Source organism: Anomaloglossus baeobatrachus, chromosome 1 (assembly GCF_048569485.1).
Source record: "Anomaloglossus baeobatrachus isolate aAnoBae1 chromosome 1, aAnoBae1.hap1, whole genome shotgun sequence".
In the NCBI taxonomy this organism is placed as follows: Eukaryota; Metazoa; Chordata; class Amphibia; order Anura; family Aromobatidae; genus Anomaloglossus; species Anomaloglossus baeobatrachus.
This window is the reverse complement of record NC_134353.1, coordinates 770,344,554-770,362,501: the sequence shown is the minus strand read 5'-3', so window position 1 is coordinate 770,362,501 and position 17,948 is coordinate 770,344,554. Positions and strand designations below refer to the sequence as shown.

At 39.9% G+C, this 17,948-nt stretch overlaps 1 protein-coding gene across 1 annotated transcript in view; it reads left to right on the top strand.

Moving 5' to 3' along the window:
* The window catches only part of CHSY3 (chondroitin sulfate synthase 3), a 489,704-nt gene extending 476,566 nt beyond the window's left edge, over positions 1-13,138 (top strand). The window contains exon 3 of the mRNA XM_075324637.1: positions 4,528-13,138. Coding sequence (XP_075180752.1) covers positions 4,528-6,090 — 1,563 coding nt within the window. The 3' untranslated portion in view covers positions 6,091-13,138. The remainder of the gene's footprint in view (positions 1-4,527) is intronic.
* The last annotated feature ends 4,810 nt before the right edge of the window (positions 13,139-17,948 follow it).

Genomic DNA, 17,948 nt, shown 5'->3' with positions numbered 1-17,948 from the left:
AGCACTCTCTGCAACAGACTCCCTCTGAAATATGGGCTTACTTTTACGATGGCACAACCAATTCTTTTTTTGGATGTATGTATAATGAAACAAGGGAACAAGTTCTCTGCTGTTAAGTAACAGCTACTGTTTCAAGCTGATTTATGCAACTAGGGCTATAACGGTAACGGCAAGACAGGCTTCATTCACAAGGATTGTGCAACGTGTCAATATTTTAATGAGTTTCAAACTGTTGCAATGCCAAACTTTTCAAGATGCCTCATAAATATGAAGCAGCTTTTCAAAAATTGGATTACTTCTGTGAAATTGTACCAGTCTGCACACTTAAAGGACAGCTAAAGCTAAAGAAAATTGTGGATTATATCAAATCTGTACCAAAACATTGAAATATAATGTATATAGAAATAGTAGTCATAATTGGAGTAATAGTGTCAGGCATTTTGTATATTGAACATAGCAATGGAATAGATAAAATCTAGACAGGATGCACAATTACTTGAAATAAACATGAAATACATTGCTCGCTCCAAGTTATAAGGCCCCTTGGGCGGCAAAATCCTGGAAAGAAACAACTTTGCTATCAAATTTTCTTCCTTGCATTTCAAGAGCTATTTATTTTAAAGTTTTCGGTCAGTAGAGTTGCAAGGTTTCTTTTCTTTTGTGGGGTGATGTCACGGTCTTTTCTCTGTTGCAGAGTTTTGTGACAGGTTCTGGGTCAGAATCTCACTTTATCTTGGGATACTCTGCTGATTCTGCGGATTCCCTTTCCTTTGGGGAGGAGACGGTAAATGTCAGTTTACCTTCCAGCAGCTCCTGACTCCTGGTCAAGTGTTTCTGCTAGGGACCACACCCAGGTCCTACAAATATCCCCTACTTCCATCAGAGGGGGATGGTTATTATGTCATGGAGTGACAAGTGAATGCAGGGAAACCTATACTGGCCTTAAGGCTGGGGCCTCTGCAATCACTCTGACACCTGGAGGTACTGTTGAAGGTAGAGAGGTCTAGGCCTTCAACGTAGGCCCTATCTCTTGTCCTTGTCCCTGATGAAAACACCCCCCTCCACAACCCACCACCCAGGGGGATAGGGTAAAAACAGAAGTCTACAACCCCACCAACAAAAAAAAACAAAACGGGTAACAGTGACTACAACTTGTACACATGGCAACTACACACAAAGGAGCCACTAAAAGTACACAAAGGGAAACAACATAAAAGGGGGTGAGAAAACAGACTACTGGGGAACATCCATACCGTACAACTAGCACACCTAGAACTGCTGCAGCAAGCAAAGCACCAATACTGCAGCCCACAACGCAAGTCTCAGAGAGAGAGTTTCACAAGCTCCTTCCTCCTCCTGGCCAAGATTCCAAATGATGAAAATAATCGGCACCCTCTGATGGAAGTTGAGGGTATTTATAGAACCTGGGCGTAATCCTAACCAGAACACATGACCAGGAGTCAGGAGCTGCTGGAAGGTAAACTGATATTAACCCTCTCCTTCCCAAAGGAAAGGGAATCCATTTAATCAGCAAAGTCTCACAAGAGAAAGTAAGACTCTGATCCAGAACCTATCGCAAACTCTGCAACAGAAAAAAGACCGTGATAGGTGATCTGTAGTTTACAATTCTGTGGTCCATATTGAATTCTAACCTGGTTGTTTTTTGTAAGTTTTTTTGTTTTTAGATTTTTGGGGTTTTTTTTTTCATTTTTGGGGGGAGGCAAAGTAACAAAAACAATTCTGCCATTTAGATTTTTTTTTTGGGGGAGAGGGAAATTATGGTATGGTTTAAATATATTATTTTATTAGTTCAAATGGTTACTCACAAGGTGAATATAATTTTTTCAAATTTTTTTCCAGTAAAAGGGATATGAACTTTTAAATAATTATTTTTATATTTTTTTTTTCATTTTTTTATTGGTTTTCCTAGGGTATTTGAACCTGCAATCACTTGATTGCATGTACAATGCATCACAATATTGCAGCTTATTGTGAAATTAGCTATCTCCTTTGAAGTCAAGCCTGTTGGTAGGACATAAAACATTTTTGGTGTTGCATGTAACATTTCACTTATTTCTGTGACATTTGAAGGAGGTCAAGGACAGGCATTTTGCTTGCGGGAGGTTAAGGAAAGGTTTGTGCTTTAGTTGGTAAGATATGAGTTGATGTATGATGGCCCATACAATGAAGACTAAAGGGGGCTTTACACGGTAGCGATATCGCTAGCAATTTCTAGCGATATCGAGCGTGTAAGTACTCGCCCCCGTCGCGCATGCGATTGTTTGTGATCGCTGCCATAGCGAACATTATCGCTAAGCAGCGTCACACATACTTACCTGGTCGGCGGCGTTGCTGTGACTGCCGAACAATCCCTCCTTCAAGGGGGAGGGACGTTCGGCATCATAGCGACGTCACCGCGACGTCACTAAGCGGCCGGACAATCAAAGCGGAGGGGCGGAGCTGAGCGTGATGTAAACATCCCGCCCACCTCTTCCTTCCGCATTGTGGCTGGCGGCAGGTAAGGAGATGTTCCTCGCTCCTGCGGTGTCACACATAGCGATGTGTGCTGCCGCATGAGCGATGAGCCACAACGCTAAACAACCCTTACCGATTTTTGAGTTTGGGACGACCTCTCCATGGTGAACGATTTTCACCATTTTTGAGGTCACCTAAGGTCGCTGGTAAGTATTACACGCTACGATATTGTTAATGATGCCGTATGTGCGTCACTAACAATGTGACCCCGACGATCAAACATTAACGATATCGTAGCGTGTAAAGCCCCCTTAAGTGTTCCTACAGAAGTTGTTATAAACCAGTGGCCTTATTACATTAGTGCTGCCAAGATCCCAGGCTAACCGCTTTTAGCGCCTGTAATATACCTTATATGGTTAAGGACAGAGAAGAAGCAGAAGATGTAAACCTTCTTTGAGTTTAGTAAAACTATTATACATATTTATTTAGTTTGGAGATTTATGTTTTGTGATTTAAGTTTACAAAATGTGTTATTCTGACATCATGGATTACATTATTGAGCCAATTAAGTAAGCTGCTATTGTTCTGTAACAAGAACGTGTATAAACCTTAATGGATGTTCTGGCTCCAAACTCAAAGTAAATGGATATATGCTTGAAAGTGTATAAACATAGCATTTGTCTATTCAACAAACTGGAATTAGATCAGAATCTTGCTTAAATAAGAATATAGATGTATTTATTTACTGCTTGTGAAGTAATCTCACCCATGAGAGATTTTAATGCAGCACATGACTAAAAGAGGTTGTCATACGAACAAGGTACAGTTTAATCAATAGATCTTGGAATAAAAATAAGTTCCACAATTGGATGTGTTAAAAAAATATTCCTGCGCTGATAATCCTATATGTGTGTCCCTGCTATGTGCTGTGTAATGGCCGAGTCTGACCATACAGGGACATGGTCTGATCATACCACATCTGGCCTGGGAATGAAGAATAAGTGATTATACAGATGACATTGCAGTGGCTTGCAGCTGCTGCTTTCTGTGAGGTAAAATATTACCCTGTCTGTTTTATCACATAATTGAGTGTTTCTGACGTTCCCTCAGTTCATTGAACTCCTTATAAATCAAATCAGAGAGGTAGGAAGTATGTCATATGTCATTAATGTGATTTATGATGAGCTGGGGATGTGGCAAAAACACACAATCTTGAGATAAAACAGTCAGGAAAATGTTTTACCTCACAGAAAGAATCATCTGTGATCCAATGCTGTCCTGTCTGTATACTCTTTTGTTTCCTTTCCTTGGCCAGGAGCTGTTTCTGCATGGTCAAACACAGCTATTGTAAAGTAGTTATTTATTCCAAGATCTTTTGAGTAAAATGTACTTTGTTCATGGGGCAAACTCCTTAAGGGTCTATTTATACAAGATATATGAAAGTAAAAGTAATTCAGGTGGCTTGGCTATTACTGAAGTATACATTTCTGCTCTGTAAAGACACTAAACTAAGATTGTCATTGGCACAGACATACTAGGGATAGGTTGACACTGTGTTTGGCCTGCCCTAACTGATCACATGTCTATGGGCATTTTGAGCAGAGTGTCCTTATGCTATTGATACATGTGTGGCTCATCTATACCTTTGTCTCAACTATATTGAAAGCATACTTGAAACAAATATATGCAACAGGAGTCAGTGGTAGACTTTGACAAATGAAAAAGCATACGCATCGTGCACATGCTTGTAATTTTGTCATTTCCCTTTTTATTGTAATAAATAGTCTTATATAATATATGTATGTATATTTAAATAATTAAATAAATAAATAAACAAAATAAAAATATATATACACACACTGTATGTGTATATATATATATATATATATATATATATATATATATATATATATATATATATATATATAAAATTATATAATTTACTGTCTTAAGCAATTCTATTTTACACTTGAATACTGTTGTGTGAAACATGAGGATATTATTATACAGATATATCAATATTACAGCATTTCTTTGCTCTTTTTTTTCCAGATGCAGCAACTATTCCATGAAAATTATGAACACAACAGAAAAGGATATATACAAGATCTGCACAACAGCAAAATTCATACAGCTATAACACTGCACCCTAATAAAAGACCAGCATACCAGTATAGGCTGCATAATTACATACTGAGCCGGAAGATTTCTGAATTACGCTTTCACACCATCCAGCTTCATAGGGAAAGTGTTTTGATGAGCAAGCTTAGTAATATGGAAATAAACAAGCTAGACCAGCAGCTTGGTATGATGCCATCTTTCAATAGATTTCAGCCACGGGAAAGAAATGAAGTAATTGAATGGGAGTTTCTTACAGGAAAACATATATATTCAATGTCTGCAAATGCTCCACCATGCCAGAGTCTTAATAACCTTCTCAAGGTGTCTTTGGATGACACGGTGATGCAAGTAATGGAAATGATCAATGAGAACTCCAAATCAAGAGGAAGGTTAATTGATTTTAAAGAAATCCAGTATGGCTACCGCAGGATCCATCCTATGTATGGCGTAGAATATATATTGGATTTGCTGCTGTTATATAAAAGGCATAAAGGTAGAAAACTGACTGTTCCCGTAAGACGTCATGCATATCTGCAACAGTCATTTAGTAAACCATTCTTCAAAGAAGATGAAGAAATAGATGTGCAGAGTTTCTTGCAGGGCATTAATAGCGACACACAGTCTTTTTCATTTTTATCTAACTCATTAAAAATGTTTTCTGCTCTTCACATGACTAAGGAAATGAAAGAAAAGAATGACAAGAAGATACATTTCCTTGTTCCGCTCACCGGAAGGTATGATATCTTCACAAGGTTTATGGAAAATTATGAAAAGGTCTGCCTGATCCCAAAGCAAAATGTAAATCTAGTCATTATTTTATTTGATTCTGAAACAAACTCAGACTCCTATAAGCACATAGAACTCATGGCGGAATATCAGAATAAATACCCACTGGCGGAAATGTCTATAATGAAAATGTCAGGACAGTTTTCCAGGGGGTTGAGTCTTGACAAGGGGTCTGCTCAGTTTGACAATGACACGTTATTGCTCTTCTGTGATGTAGACTTGCTGTTCACTTCAGACTTTCTACAAAGGTGTCGGGATAACACTATTCAGGGACAACAAGTGTATTACCCAATTGTATTTAGTCAATATGACCCAAAAGTAATATATGGAGGAAATCCTCATGCAGATAGTAACTTTGTCTTTACGAAAAAAACTGGATTTTGGCGAGACTATGGATATGGTATTACCTGTATTTATAAAAGTGACCTACTGAAAATTGGTGGCTTTGATACGTCCATTCAAGGATGGGGCTTGGAAGATGTCGACCTCTTTACTAAAGTTATATCTTCTGGTCTCAAAGCCTTTCGAAGTCAAGAAACGGGAGTGGTTCATGTTTTTCATCCTGTCCAATGTGACCCCAACTTAAACCCCAAACAGTATAAAATGTGCCTGGGTTCTAAAGCAAGTACATTTGCGTCTGCTTCTCAATTAGCAGAGATTTGGTTAGAGAAAAATCTAGGTGTTGGATATAATAGAACGCACTCCTGACATGTCTACTTACTTTGACATCAAGAGGAGTTTACCTCATGCTAGAACTTTGTCATCATTGTCTACAAACTCCTCTGTGTCTTCCAAAGGATATTTGCTCTTCACTCTAATCGATAAGAAAAAACCTCTAGTGATTAGCGATATTTTAATTTCCTGCTGAAGATGAGGTTTCTATTCCCATTTTTGTGTTTGGAAATGAGTTAAGATTTGCCAATAAGTTACATGATCTCAAGGAGCACACTTTTCAAGACTGCACCATCCAAACAGGAACATGGCTCTTCATGGGAAATAGGATGTGATATCATTATTTTGTTTTCCAATGTGACCCAAATATTTGCTGGCAAAGGTACCACAGAAGTGCATTATGCTTCCCTTTGGGAAGAGACTTGAGTTTTATAATTTATAACAAGACTTAAATATATAAACACTACTTTTGTTCATCTTTAGAATTTTTAAAGTAAAAGATAACTATGATTGTATCTTTATTTTTTAAACTCCAGTCGGAGGGTCTTTTCATGAACAGCTGGTACTGGCTACCAAAGTCCAAATGTCTTACTATGCGTCCATTTTTGAATGTGTTCCTCCTATATTAAATCGACTCTCTATTCTCTAGGGAATATAATTGCATCAACATTCAAAATACGAACAGTCTAGAACCCATTTTTTACTACGTGCTGGCAAGAAGATGAATTGTATTAATAATAGTATTTAAATCAATGAACATTTAACCATATTTCGTTTTTTCAAGAAATATGCAATTTTTTTTCATAATTCTGACCACCAATATATTCCCATTAATTCATTGTGCTGTAAAATTGAATGTGACAAATTGCTGGATATTTAAAGATGCAGTGCTGCTTAGATTGTATGAAAAAATAATCTATTATATTTTAGTCGCACTTACAATAACATATTTGATATATTACATTATTGGTTTTGGAATGATAACAGTCATTTAACATATATAATTATCATGTTTACTAATTAGCACTACAGGTTATTCGATAACCCAATATAACAACATTTTTAAAGAAAATCTTTGCAACTGTCTAAAGGTAGTAAAGCGTAATTTACTCTAACGCTATAGACTGAATGTAAAAAATGTCATTTCCATATTTTGGTGCTTTATAACACTTCCCTCAGGGCAGATTTCAAGTCTTGTCAACAGCTTAATGGATTGGGCGTTCAGCAGAATCCTTGCGATGCCTGTCTGCAGTGGTGTACAATATAGTAAATAGCACTTCTTCCAAGTGGACAATCAATATACGACTATGTTTTGTAAATTAGCCCTGGTAAAATATTCATCACTAAGTGTTGATCCCAAAGTTTTTTTCCTTATCTGTTAAGGACATTCGTGTCACAAAATGTACAATTTACCATTTATTACAATTGAGCAAGAGGATTCAAGGGACAATGGCCTTCCTGCCACATTGGTAGTCTGTGACTACCAAACCAGAGGTGCAGATAAAATATAAATGAAGTCTATCTCCCTTCTAGATCTTGGAAACTGCTGTTGGAGCACAGGAGCATTTCTGCCATAATGAAATTCAATATAAAGTAGTAGAAGATCCATCTCCAAAAATGCAGTCTTCTTTATTTGAATACATCATATAAAAACCATAGCTAAAAAACATAAGTAGTGACTATCTTTTCTTTTATGCATTTTGAGTGACAAAGCACTCATTCATTCTTTAGCTATGGTTTTTATTCGATTTGTTCAATAAAAAGACCGCGCTTGTGAGGCTGGATCTCCTCCGCTAATATATTGCCAAACCAGAGCCCTGAAAACATCCTTGTACCTTCTAAGATCCCTAACTCCTCCTTTGACTAGTAGGCACTCTTTTTCAAATTGCACGGTAAAGTTGTTCTGTTTAAGGTCCAGCCATCAAAAAAAGTGGCGTTTCGGTCACTAGGACAGGTATACTACCGCTCACTTTAATTTTTTTCTACATTGTAATCAGCTCCTGCAATACAATGTTTGAGAAAGGTCATGTACTATGACCGAAACATCACATTTTTGGTTTTTGAACAAAAAACTTAACAACTACTGTTTGCAATTTGAAAGAGTTCTGAGGTCTTTTTATCCTGACTATGAGGAGGTGGCCACAGGGCTCTGGTCTGGAGGCCAGTGACTACTAATGTGACTGCTGGAACAGGTTCTTGCAAAACGTTTTGCTGAACTCTATCATATACGATTTAGTCTATTGCATTAACAGTATACCATCCACACTAAATGCAACTTAGCTCAGCATATGTATCAATTCCTAATAGAAGCTGGACTCCTAGTGACTGATGGGATCTAAACACCCCTCTACCATATAGGAAGACACCAGTATTATAAATTGGAATAAGGAAATGATGGGAGCCCTGTTACACATTTTACATTGTCAATGAGTAGGATCAAATTATGTGTGGATATGCCAAGGCATATGTGCATTAGTGTCAGCTTACAGCAAGAAATGCACTTGATTAGTTGAGTCATAAATGAAAAATGTATAAACCCATTTTCAGGAAATAATATATGGGAAATGTGGGTTATATCAATTGCAACCTAGACAGTTGATGATACCAGTACTGGCCATAGCGGTATTGGGTAGAGAAAATATTAAGGTTTTTTATATTATCATTTGAACAACATTGTTTCAATACTATTTCATCCACAGACATAGCTTCAGCAGACATATTATGTAGTGGACTAATTCTTGTAACACAGGTTATTAGATATTGTGACATAACATCATTTAAAGGGGTTGTATAACAATCAAAGAAACTAATTGCTAAGGGTAATATACAAGTATATAATAGAACAAAAATGCCCTTTAAAATCACTAAATTTTATTAAGATACTATTAAAAAATCCCAACCAGTTTGCAAAATTCAAAAAAGAACAAAAAATTCCTATAGGTGCACAGGAAAAGTAGAGATATACTGACTCTAAAGGAGTCACTCTCTCCTGTGTCCTACCTAGCAGCGGAGATTGGCACCCTAGATTGCAATATGACAGCCCCGCTCACCGTAGACTTCCCCTGCTTAGCCCTGTATACAAAACAAAATGCAGTGTCTATAAAGTACAGTAGTAATATCATAAAGTGCAAAGTGCTTATGTCAAATGACAAAGATATGGATGAATTAAACGCATGCCAGTTATATGACAGACAGCTTCAAATCCCGGGCTCCCTCATCGGCCTCCTAAGGAACCTGAAGAAAGGGGAAATGCGTCAAGACTTATGAAGCTTTTCAGTATAAAGCTTTTCAGAAGCTCATGGCATACAAACTACGTGAGACGGTTTATCTACAGAGGAGAGGGATAAGTACCCACAGCATATCAATACCCTGTACATGTCTGGTTCATCTTTCAAGGGAGGAAGGAAACAAACACTAGCGCCACCTATTGGAAGTAGCAATCCGACAATTCAAAAGTGTCCTTTTAACAAGCCTTTTCATATGACTTAGGATTTATACCAGATCAGAACCCCAATTTGCAGACACGGTGTTTCGGGGTGATTGCCTCTCGTCAATGCAAAGTATAAGATCTGATCTGGTTTATCTTTTGCCATTTGACATGAGCACTGTGTTCTTTTTTGAAGGTCATCTAACAATCACAACGTCATTTATCCCACGGATAGTCCTGGAGACATAGAATGTGATATTGGGCACACAGGCTTGCTGTTCACCCCTCACCACTTTTCTAATGATTGGTAGGGGTCCCAGTGGTGAGACTGTCAGGTATCATCTGTTCTGTTCTGTGAACAGGTGATAAGTTGTGCTTGTGGTACAACCCCTCTAAATGGTGTAATACAATGGTTGAGATTTTTTCAGTCATTATCATGTTTAATAGGGTTTCACAAAATGATAAAAATATGACTGATTTTCTAGACACAGTAGCACATTTCTTCTTGGCTTGTCTGTAGTATTGCCTATAAGTGGAAGTGAGCTAAAATGCCAGATACAACCCATGAACAGCTGTGGTGCTATTTTAGGAAGGAAGCAATCTATAGATTTATAAATTCACAAATTTTATAGATTTGTGAAATGATTATAAAGTATCTTTTTACTTTATAGAAACAGCAAAACAAAAACATGGTACTAATATATGTTAAATGAACTGTTACATTCTATATATTTATATGTTAAAATTCCCAAGAGTGTAAAAACACATCGAACATATGACAATCAACAAAAAAAGGAAAATGCCTAAAAAGAGCCAATGTGTGACCACGGTAATAGACATATTCTAGAGATGGTGTTTTGTATGCAAATGTTGCCTTCAAATGATCTTCATTTATCAGTGTATTTGTAATGAGAAGACTAGTTGTAGTATTGCTGTAACTGAACCTCAACATCTGGCTTCTTGAATCTGATGACTCTGATGGTTGGTCAACTTAAGCAACATAAAGCAGATGGAGAAATATTCATTCCAGAAATGAATAGCTGCTATTTTAAGGTTATGTGAATTTATGTCTAGTTTTAAAAGCAAATTGTTACAAAATTACTAAGAAATACTAAAGAAAATGCAAGTTATCATAAAACACAAAGCAGTTTCCTGTTTCTCCCAGAATCAGAAAAGACGCCAAATTTAACATTGTGGGAAAGTATGTGGTCAAACATACAATGTCTTGTAAAGAAAAAACACAATGTAAATATCTGATAATCCGGCACCTGTGGAATCAGGAATTATACTTTAGGGATTATAAAATTGATATTAAATGAGTTTTGGGAAAAATAAACCCAAACTGTACAATTATACACATGAAAAATGTGACCTAATTAATATTGGTGTTGACTTTTTTTCCTTCTATGTGCTGCCTTAGGGCCGTTTCACACATCCGGCATTTCGCTGGATTGACGGATCGGGCACCCTCCAGTACAGTGTATGCAGTACAATGGCATCGTGGCAACCTCCGGTGACATGCTGTCATTTGACCAGAGCATGTGACCGGAGCTTGCTGCGATGCCATTGTACAGTATTAACACTGTACTGGAGTGTGCCTGATCTGTCAATCCGGCGAACTGCCGGATCTGTGAAACAGACTTTAGGCCTTGACTACATGGTGTCCTAAGTAACATATTTTCCTACTAGTACCCCTATGCAGCCATTTTCGAGAATACAGACAAAAGGCCTGTTACATCAAGACTGGCATCGTTCATACCGATCTTGGTGAGGTGATGAGCTAGAGTCAGACACTCCTGATTCTCGTAGATGTGTATTCCTCTTCATGAATTAAGAACATTCAAGGAGTGTCATGCACTGTTGTGTGCACCTCGCCACACATCCTAATCCAGTCCCATCTGGGTCATTTTGATGTGTCATGCCCCCACCCCCTCCAAAGTTTGTAGATGTTGGGCTTGAGAATGCAAAAAGTCATATCGCTTTTGCATATCCACCAGTTGTGCCAAAATTCTGCAACGTTTCAAAGCTTTTTACATCAGAATACTATCGTAAAAGCTTTGATTCATTTTTGACTTTATAGTCTACCGTATCTCTGCTTCAACAACATAAGCCAGCAGACAGATTGTTCTAGTGCAGGGGTCATACCTGTGTCTCGGGAGCCATTTGTTGCTCATGGCCCCGTGATGTATGGCTCGTGGCTGTCTGCCAGCTAGGTGCACTTGAAGAAGGTCTTGCAAACAGTTATCAAGAGCAGGTCTCCAGATGGTGACATTTGTGAGTAGCCCAACACCAAAGATCAGATAGGTATCCCCGGATATTGGCATACTTCCTCGTTCTGTCGATTTCTGTGGAAAAGCCCTGGCTGTCATTATACTGGTAATGGGGGCTCTGTGTAACTACTGTGAGGGACGGGAGCTGAATGTGGCTACCGACCTTTTCTCATAGCTAAATGTGGCTTGTGATCCCTTATAAGAGCTAAATGTGGTTCTCAAGCGCAGAAATGTCAGGGACCACTGTTCTGGTGCATAGGAGCATCATTAATTGGAGTAGTAGCAAGGCCTCTGTCTGGGCTGTAGGTTACAGTATGTGACTGTGCAGTCTGAGCCTTATATATGTGTTAATCTAGTATTAAGTGTTTTGATCTAAAATTTGCTCTGTGACTTTTTTCAATTATTTTATTAAAAGAAAAAATTATAGACGGATTAAAAGTCAACCTGTTGATGATAAAAGAAATATCTCCCCTGGTCACTGTGGTCATACAGATCAAATTGTAGCCAACAGGAATTTTTACTTTATTTGAGACTGAGCACAGGTCTTTCAATGTCTTAACATCCTAATTTCAAAATTTCAAATGTCTACATTCTTTTTGATGGGTGCTAGAAAACCATTATTTCAGACAACTAGGTGCCGGACTAAAGGAATTTTACTGTTGCATAGATTTTTTTTTTAATACCCAATTGCTTTAAAAAAAAAAATGGTGATTGAGCAAAAGAATATCTTTAAAACAGCAATGCATATTTTAGTGGATGAATCTTGCCTGCAGCTCTGTATAAAAATGACTATTGTTGATCAAGTACTAGACTGCACTTTTGATAATGATTTTTTTTATATGTGCAGACATGTTATTCTTTACATTGTCTATTGAGACTTATGATGTTTGTCTCTGTAGAGCCATTCTTGTTATTTTTTTGATATGTATTATTTAAGGTATTATTGGTTACTTGCTGGTCTGGTAACTTATGCAAAATTTATCATTTTTTTCTGTTAATTTTATAAAGTATTTCATTTCTTTAACTTCATTGCACTTTTGTGTTTTTAGTGTATTTATTCAGCACAATAAAACTATATTCTAAAGTTTTAGCTCATATAGTGAGTTGTTTAAAAAACAAAATCAGAAGACTATTCAGTTAAAGGTAATGTTTCATGTCCCCAAATGCTATTAACATGCAGATAAGGGTACTTTCACACTTGCGTTGTTTTCCTTCCGTTACAATCCGCCATTTTGGAAAACAGCAAAATCCGTTAACGGATTCCGCTGTTTCCCATAGACTTGTATGGATGACGGATTGTGCCAAAGAACCTGCGTTGCTTCCGCTGGGCGACGCTCCATTGCTTCCGCCCAGTGGGAGGAACGCAGCATGTAACATTTTTTTGAGCAGCGGAATCCTCAGGATTTCACTGCGCATGCTCCTTTTTTTTTTTTTAAATCACAAACTTTATTTTGTCTTGCAGTGGCCGAACGTTCAGCTGAGCGCCCGCCCGCCGGCATGCCCGGCCGCCGGCAAGTGACAGTGCTCAACTGAGCGCCCGCCCGCCGGCATGCCCGCCCGCCGGCAAGTGACAGCGCTCCGCTGAGTGCCCACCCGCCGGCATGCCCGGCCACCGGCAAGTGAGAGCGCTCAGCTGAGCGCCCGCCCGCCAGCATGCCCGGCCGCCGGTAAGTGACAGTGCTCAACTGAGCGCCCGCCCGCTGGCATGCCCGGCCGCCAGCAAGTGACAGTGCTCAACTGAGCGCCCGCCCGCTGGCATGCCCGGCCGCCGGCAAGTGACAGCGCTCAGCTGAGTGACCGGCTGCCGGCTATTGAGAGCGATCAGCTGATCGTTCACAATAGTCTGCTGCCGGTAAAACTGTAAAGAAGAAAAAAATAAAATAAAAAAAAGCTTTCCATTGTTTTGCACGATCCGTAGCATCCGTTGTGCCACTATATGCAACGCATTCGTTGCATCCGTCACACAACGCAATGCTACGGAAGCCATCCAACGCAAGTGTGAAACTAACCCTAGTCTGTTATTCTCTAGGGTAATAGTGTTCTAAAGCTGCCTTGTTGCTGCACTGAAAGCCTGGCTACCAAGAGGAAATTAACTTTTTTCCTTCCAGCAGCCTCAGACTTTCAGTCATAGATGTGTGCTGCTGCAGCTTCATCACCGCTCACCATACAGTGAGCAGTGGGTGTAAGCATACCCTGGCACATTGACATCTGTTTCTGTACCACATCAGTGCAGAGGCAGCTTTTAGAAAATTTGTCAGGGCAGGCTTACAACCACTGCTCACTGTATGCTGAGAGGTGACTGAAGCCACAGCAGCACACATATGACTGAAAACCGGAGGCTGCCGGAAGGAAAAAAGTTAATTTCTCTTTCTGGTAGCTGGGCTTTCAGTGCATTGCCCACAAGCTTTAAAATGCTATTTATCTGTAACATAGCCCCTTATCTGTAGGTTAATAGCATTTAGGGACATCACCGGTTCCCTTTGAACTATTTCAGGTTGTAAACACAATGCTCTAACACTTTATAAGTCATTGAATTTTTAACATTTATTCTTGCAATGATATGAAACTATTACTACTCTCACTGCCTACAAGATCCAGGACAGTTCATAAAAATAAATGACATGCCCAATAGCTGTGATGGGTTCAATATGTTTTAAAGGTGCAGTATGTTGTGTAGGTTCTTGTGATTAATGTGATCATATTACACAATAAATGCTGATCATAAATTTGCATTAGTAGTTGAGCACTAAATGACTTATCATACCATAATATAATTTTACTGGTGATTTCCCATAAAAAAAAATGTGAATGTCAGTTGTGTTTGCTAAGGCTCTTTCCGCAATGTGTTTTCCATCTATTGTCCTCCATTTACCTGGTGGAGGGGAGTAGACGATCTAAGAAACGGCAGTAATTGTGGGAACTCTGATGGAATTGTGCTCACTTCAGTCTCAGTCCACTGCTCCCCTGGTGACTTGTGATGTTAGCCCATCAACCCATCATCACTGGAGCTAAATAGGGGACAAAGAAATCATATAGGTAGGAATGGTGATTGAGGATCTAAAAAGTGAATATAACACCTTTCCTTATTTTTTATCACATTCTAAATATTTAAAAAAATATGGTATAAGGACGTAAGATTTTTTAAGTAAAATATACCTGAAATTTTCAAAGTTAACCATATTTGAGTTCATATTCTGATGTTTACAGTTACATACTGGGGATGAAAGGATGAAACACAAATGACAACTTTCAATCCAACAGAATAACAAGTCTTGGAGAGTAAAAGATTATTATTAGTATTGTACCTAATGTGTGCATCTTAATCTAATGTTGTAATACTATTGTTGGCATTAACACTAGAATTCCCAGAGAGGGGTCAATTAACATTTCTACCTTTGGAACCCAGTGACGGGTCGAATGACATTCTTTTGTTTACACTCTCTTACAAGACCTTTGTTGAGGTGGATCAACACAATTGCCCCCTGCAGATTCCTCAGGCAATGGCCACATTTACAAATGGAAGGATGCTAATTTTACCCATCAGAGTTGTCAGTTTGGACTAAGGCGGGCTTTGCACGTTGTGACATTGCAAGCCGATGCTGCGATGTCGCACACGATAGTCCCCGCCCCCGTCGCAGGTACAATATCTTGTGAAAGCTGGCGTAGAGAAAATTATCGCTACGCCGGCTTCACATGCACTCACCTGCCCTGCGACCGTCACTCTGGCCGGCGACCCGCCTCCTTATTAAGGGGGCGGGTCGTGCGTCGTCACAGCGACGTCACACGGCAGGCGGCCAATAGGAGTGGAGGGGCGGAGATGAGCGGGATGTAAACATCCCGCCCACCTCCTTCCTTCCGCATATCCTACGGAAGCCGCGGTGACGCCGGTAGGAGATGTTCCTCGCTTCTGCGACTTCACACACAGCGATGTATGCTGCCGCAGTAGCGAGGAACAACATCGGACTGTCACATCAGCGTAATTATGGATTACGCCAACGCTGCACCGATGATACGATTACGACACTTTTGCGCTCGTTAATCGTATCATCTAGGCTTTACACACTGCGATGTCACATGCGATGCCGGATGTGCGTCATTTTCAATTTGACCCCACCAACATTGCACCTGCGATGTCGTAGTGTGCAAAGCCCGCCTAAGGGTCATTTGAACCTCTTTCGGGACTTCATGGGGGAGCTCGAAATTTCTGGGACTTCTAGTGTTAAAGGGGTTTACCACTTCTACCATAACACTTTCTCATTCCATGTTTTTCCCTAATAAATAATAAAGCTTATACTCACCTCTGGTGGCGTCATTCCAGTGGTGTCTGGGCTCATGATCCAAGGGCTTATGAAAGATTGTGACATCATGTGAAGCCCATGCTTTACCACCGCCATCTTCAGGCAAATGAGTTAATCAACAGGAAATGAGACCTGTGGCTACTGCTCACTTCCTATTGACTGCTCCTGCATCCAAAGAGAGGGAGAAAGACGTTGGCGTGGATTAGTGCGAGGCTCGCATAACTTCACAACCTCACATAAGCATCAGGAACACAAGCCTCACCCCCAATCACTGCCGACTTCTCTCCCCCCACCCCACCCTAGTCTGAAGGTAGGCTTGGGGTTCACGTGACATCACAACCTCACATAATCCCTTGGAACGTGAGCCCAGACACCGCTAGAACCGCGTCTCCATGGGAGGAGACTATAGGCTTTTTATTTTAATAGGGGGAAACATGTGGAATGAGAAAGAGTTCTCCTAGTAGTGCACAACCCCTTAAATTATTTTTGATTAATCCATGAAAGTTAAAAAATCTAACAGCAAAATGTGTAACTTAAAAAAAAATAACTAATACTCATCTTTAAATACCCCACAGCTCCTAATCCAATGGTCAGATGGCTTTATTTTATGATAGTAGAAAGTATGAATTATTGTAAAATTACAGTTATTATATTGCATTATCTGCACATTGATATTTAGCTTATATGGTGTTTTTTTGCATATTATGATACCAAAATCACTAAAGAAACACTACCATTAATGTTTTGTTAATTAAATGTGTTTAATGGGACTCTTAATATATTCACCTATTCTCTCCAAGATCTCCAGAATCCAGCGCCGTTCCGCTCCGATTCTCCTTTACGTCACCATTCTGCAGACTCTTTAGATCACACTGTGCTCTAAGCGACCTGGACGTAACTTTTAAAATATATGTCTAAGGAACATTAGAACAATTCTTCATAGGCTTACATTGTAAAAGAAGTCCCAATCAAAAATTGATGGACAGAACTCATGGATATAAAATATCAAAAAATTCCTTTATTGCTCCCTATGAAAAACAAACTGATGTTTCAAGCATTAAAGATCTTTAACAAACTTACACAAAATGGTTGCACCTATACCGCCCCCGTGCCAGCGAGCGAGCCGCTCGGATCCAGAACCGCGGTGGCTCGAGGGGTCTCCGGACCCGGGGGTTCGTGCGGACACTCGAGTTTGAAAAGGGGAGTATGTACAGGGGAGTTAGAAGTTCGTGACGCCACCCACGGTGCGTGGTAAAGTGGGATACCACCGCTGCTGTTGGGGAAAGAGGGATCCCGGTGGTGATGGTGCAGGAGCAAGGTGTTTAACCCCTTCGTGGGTAGGGGGTTTGTGCCCCGGGGCCCTGTGTTGGTAGGGCAGGAGTAGGGTGCCGTTGGGAAAATGAAGGGTTTCTGTGTAATCACTCAGTCCAAGAATACTGACACCGACAGCCTGTAAACCAGAATTCTGAGCACCACTGCAGCCAGGAGGGAGCACGCTTGGGTCTGTGCCCTTGGTGTTGCTTGTTAGCCTGTGGCCTTTTCCGTGGCACCTTGTTCACTGTTTGGACCCTGTAGTGTGGAACTAGTCCGGTCCCGCCCACCTGTATGGCTAACGGAGTGAGCTTGCTCTCAGGATTCACGCTTGGGATTTGGTGGACTGTGTCAGGGAAAGTCCTATCCCATCGGTGCGCTAGTACCCCAATTTTGGAGCAGGTGAGGAATGAATCTTGAAGGCTTCATCCCCGTCGGGTAAATTACCAGGACGCTTGAAGCTACTTCCCAACCAAGGGTCCGCGTACCCAGTCATGCCATATAAATTGAATGTGCAGCAGAAAACTATATAGAATTTATTAAATAACAGGCAGTATTCCCTGCAAATACTTTTCAGGCAATCCATTT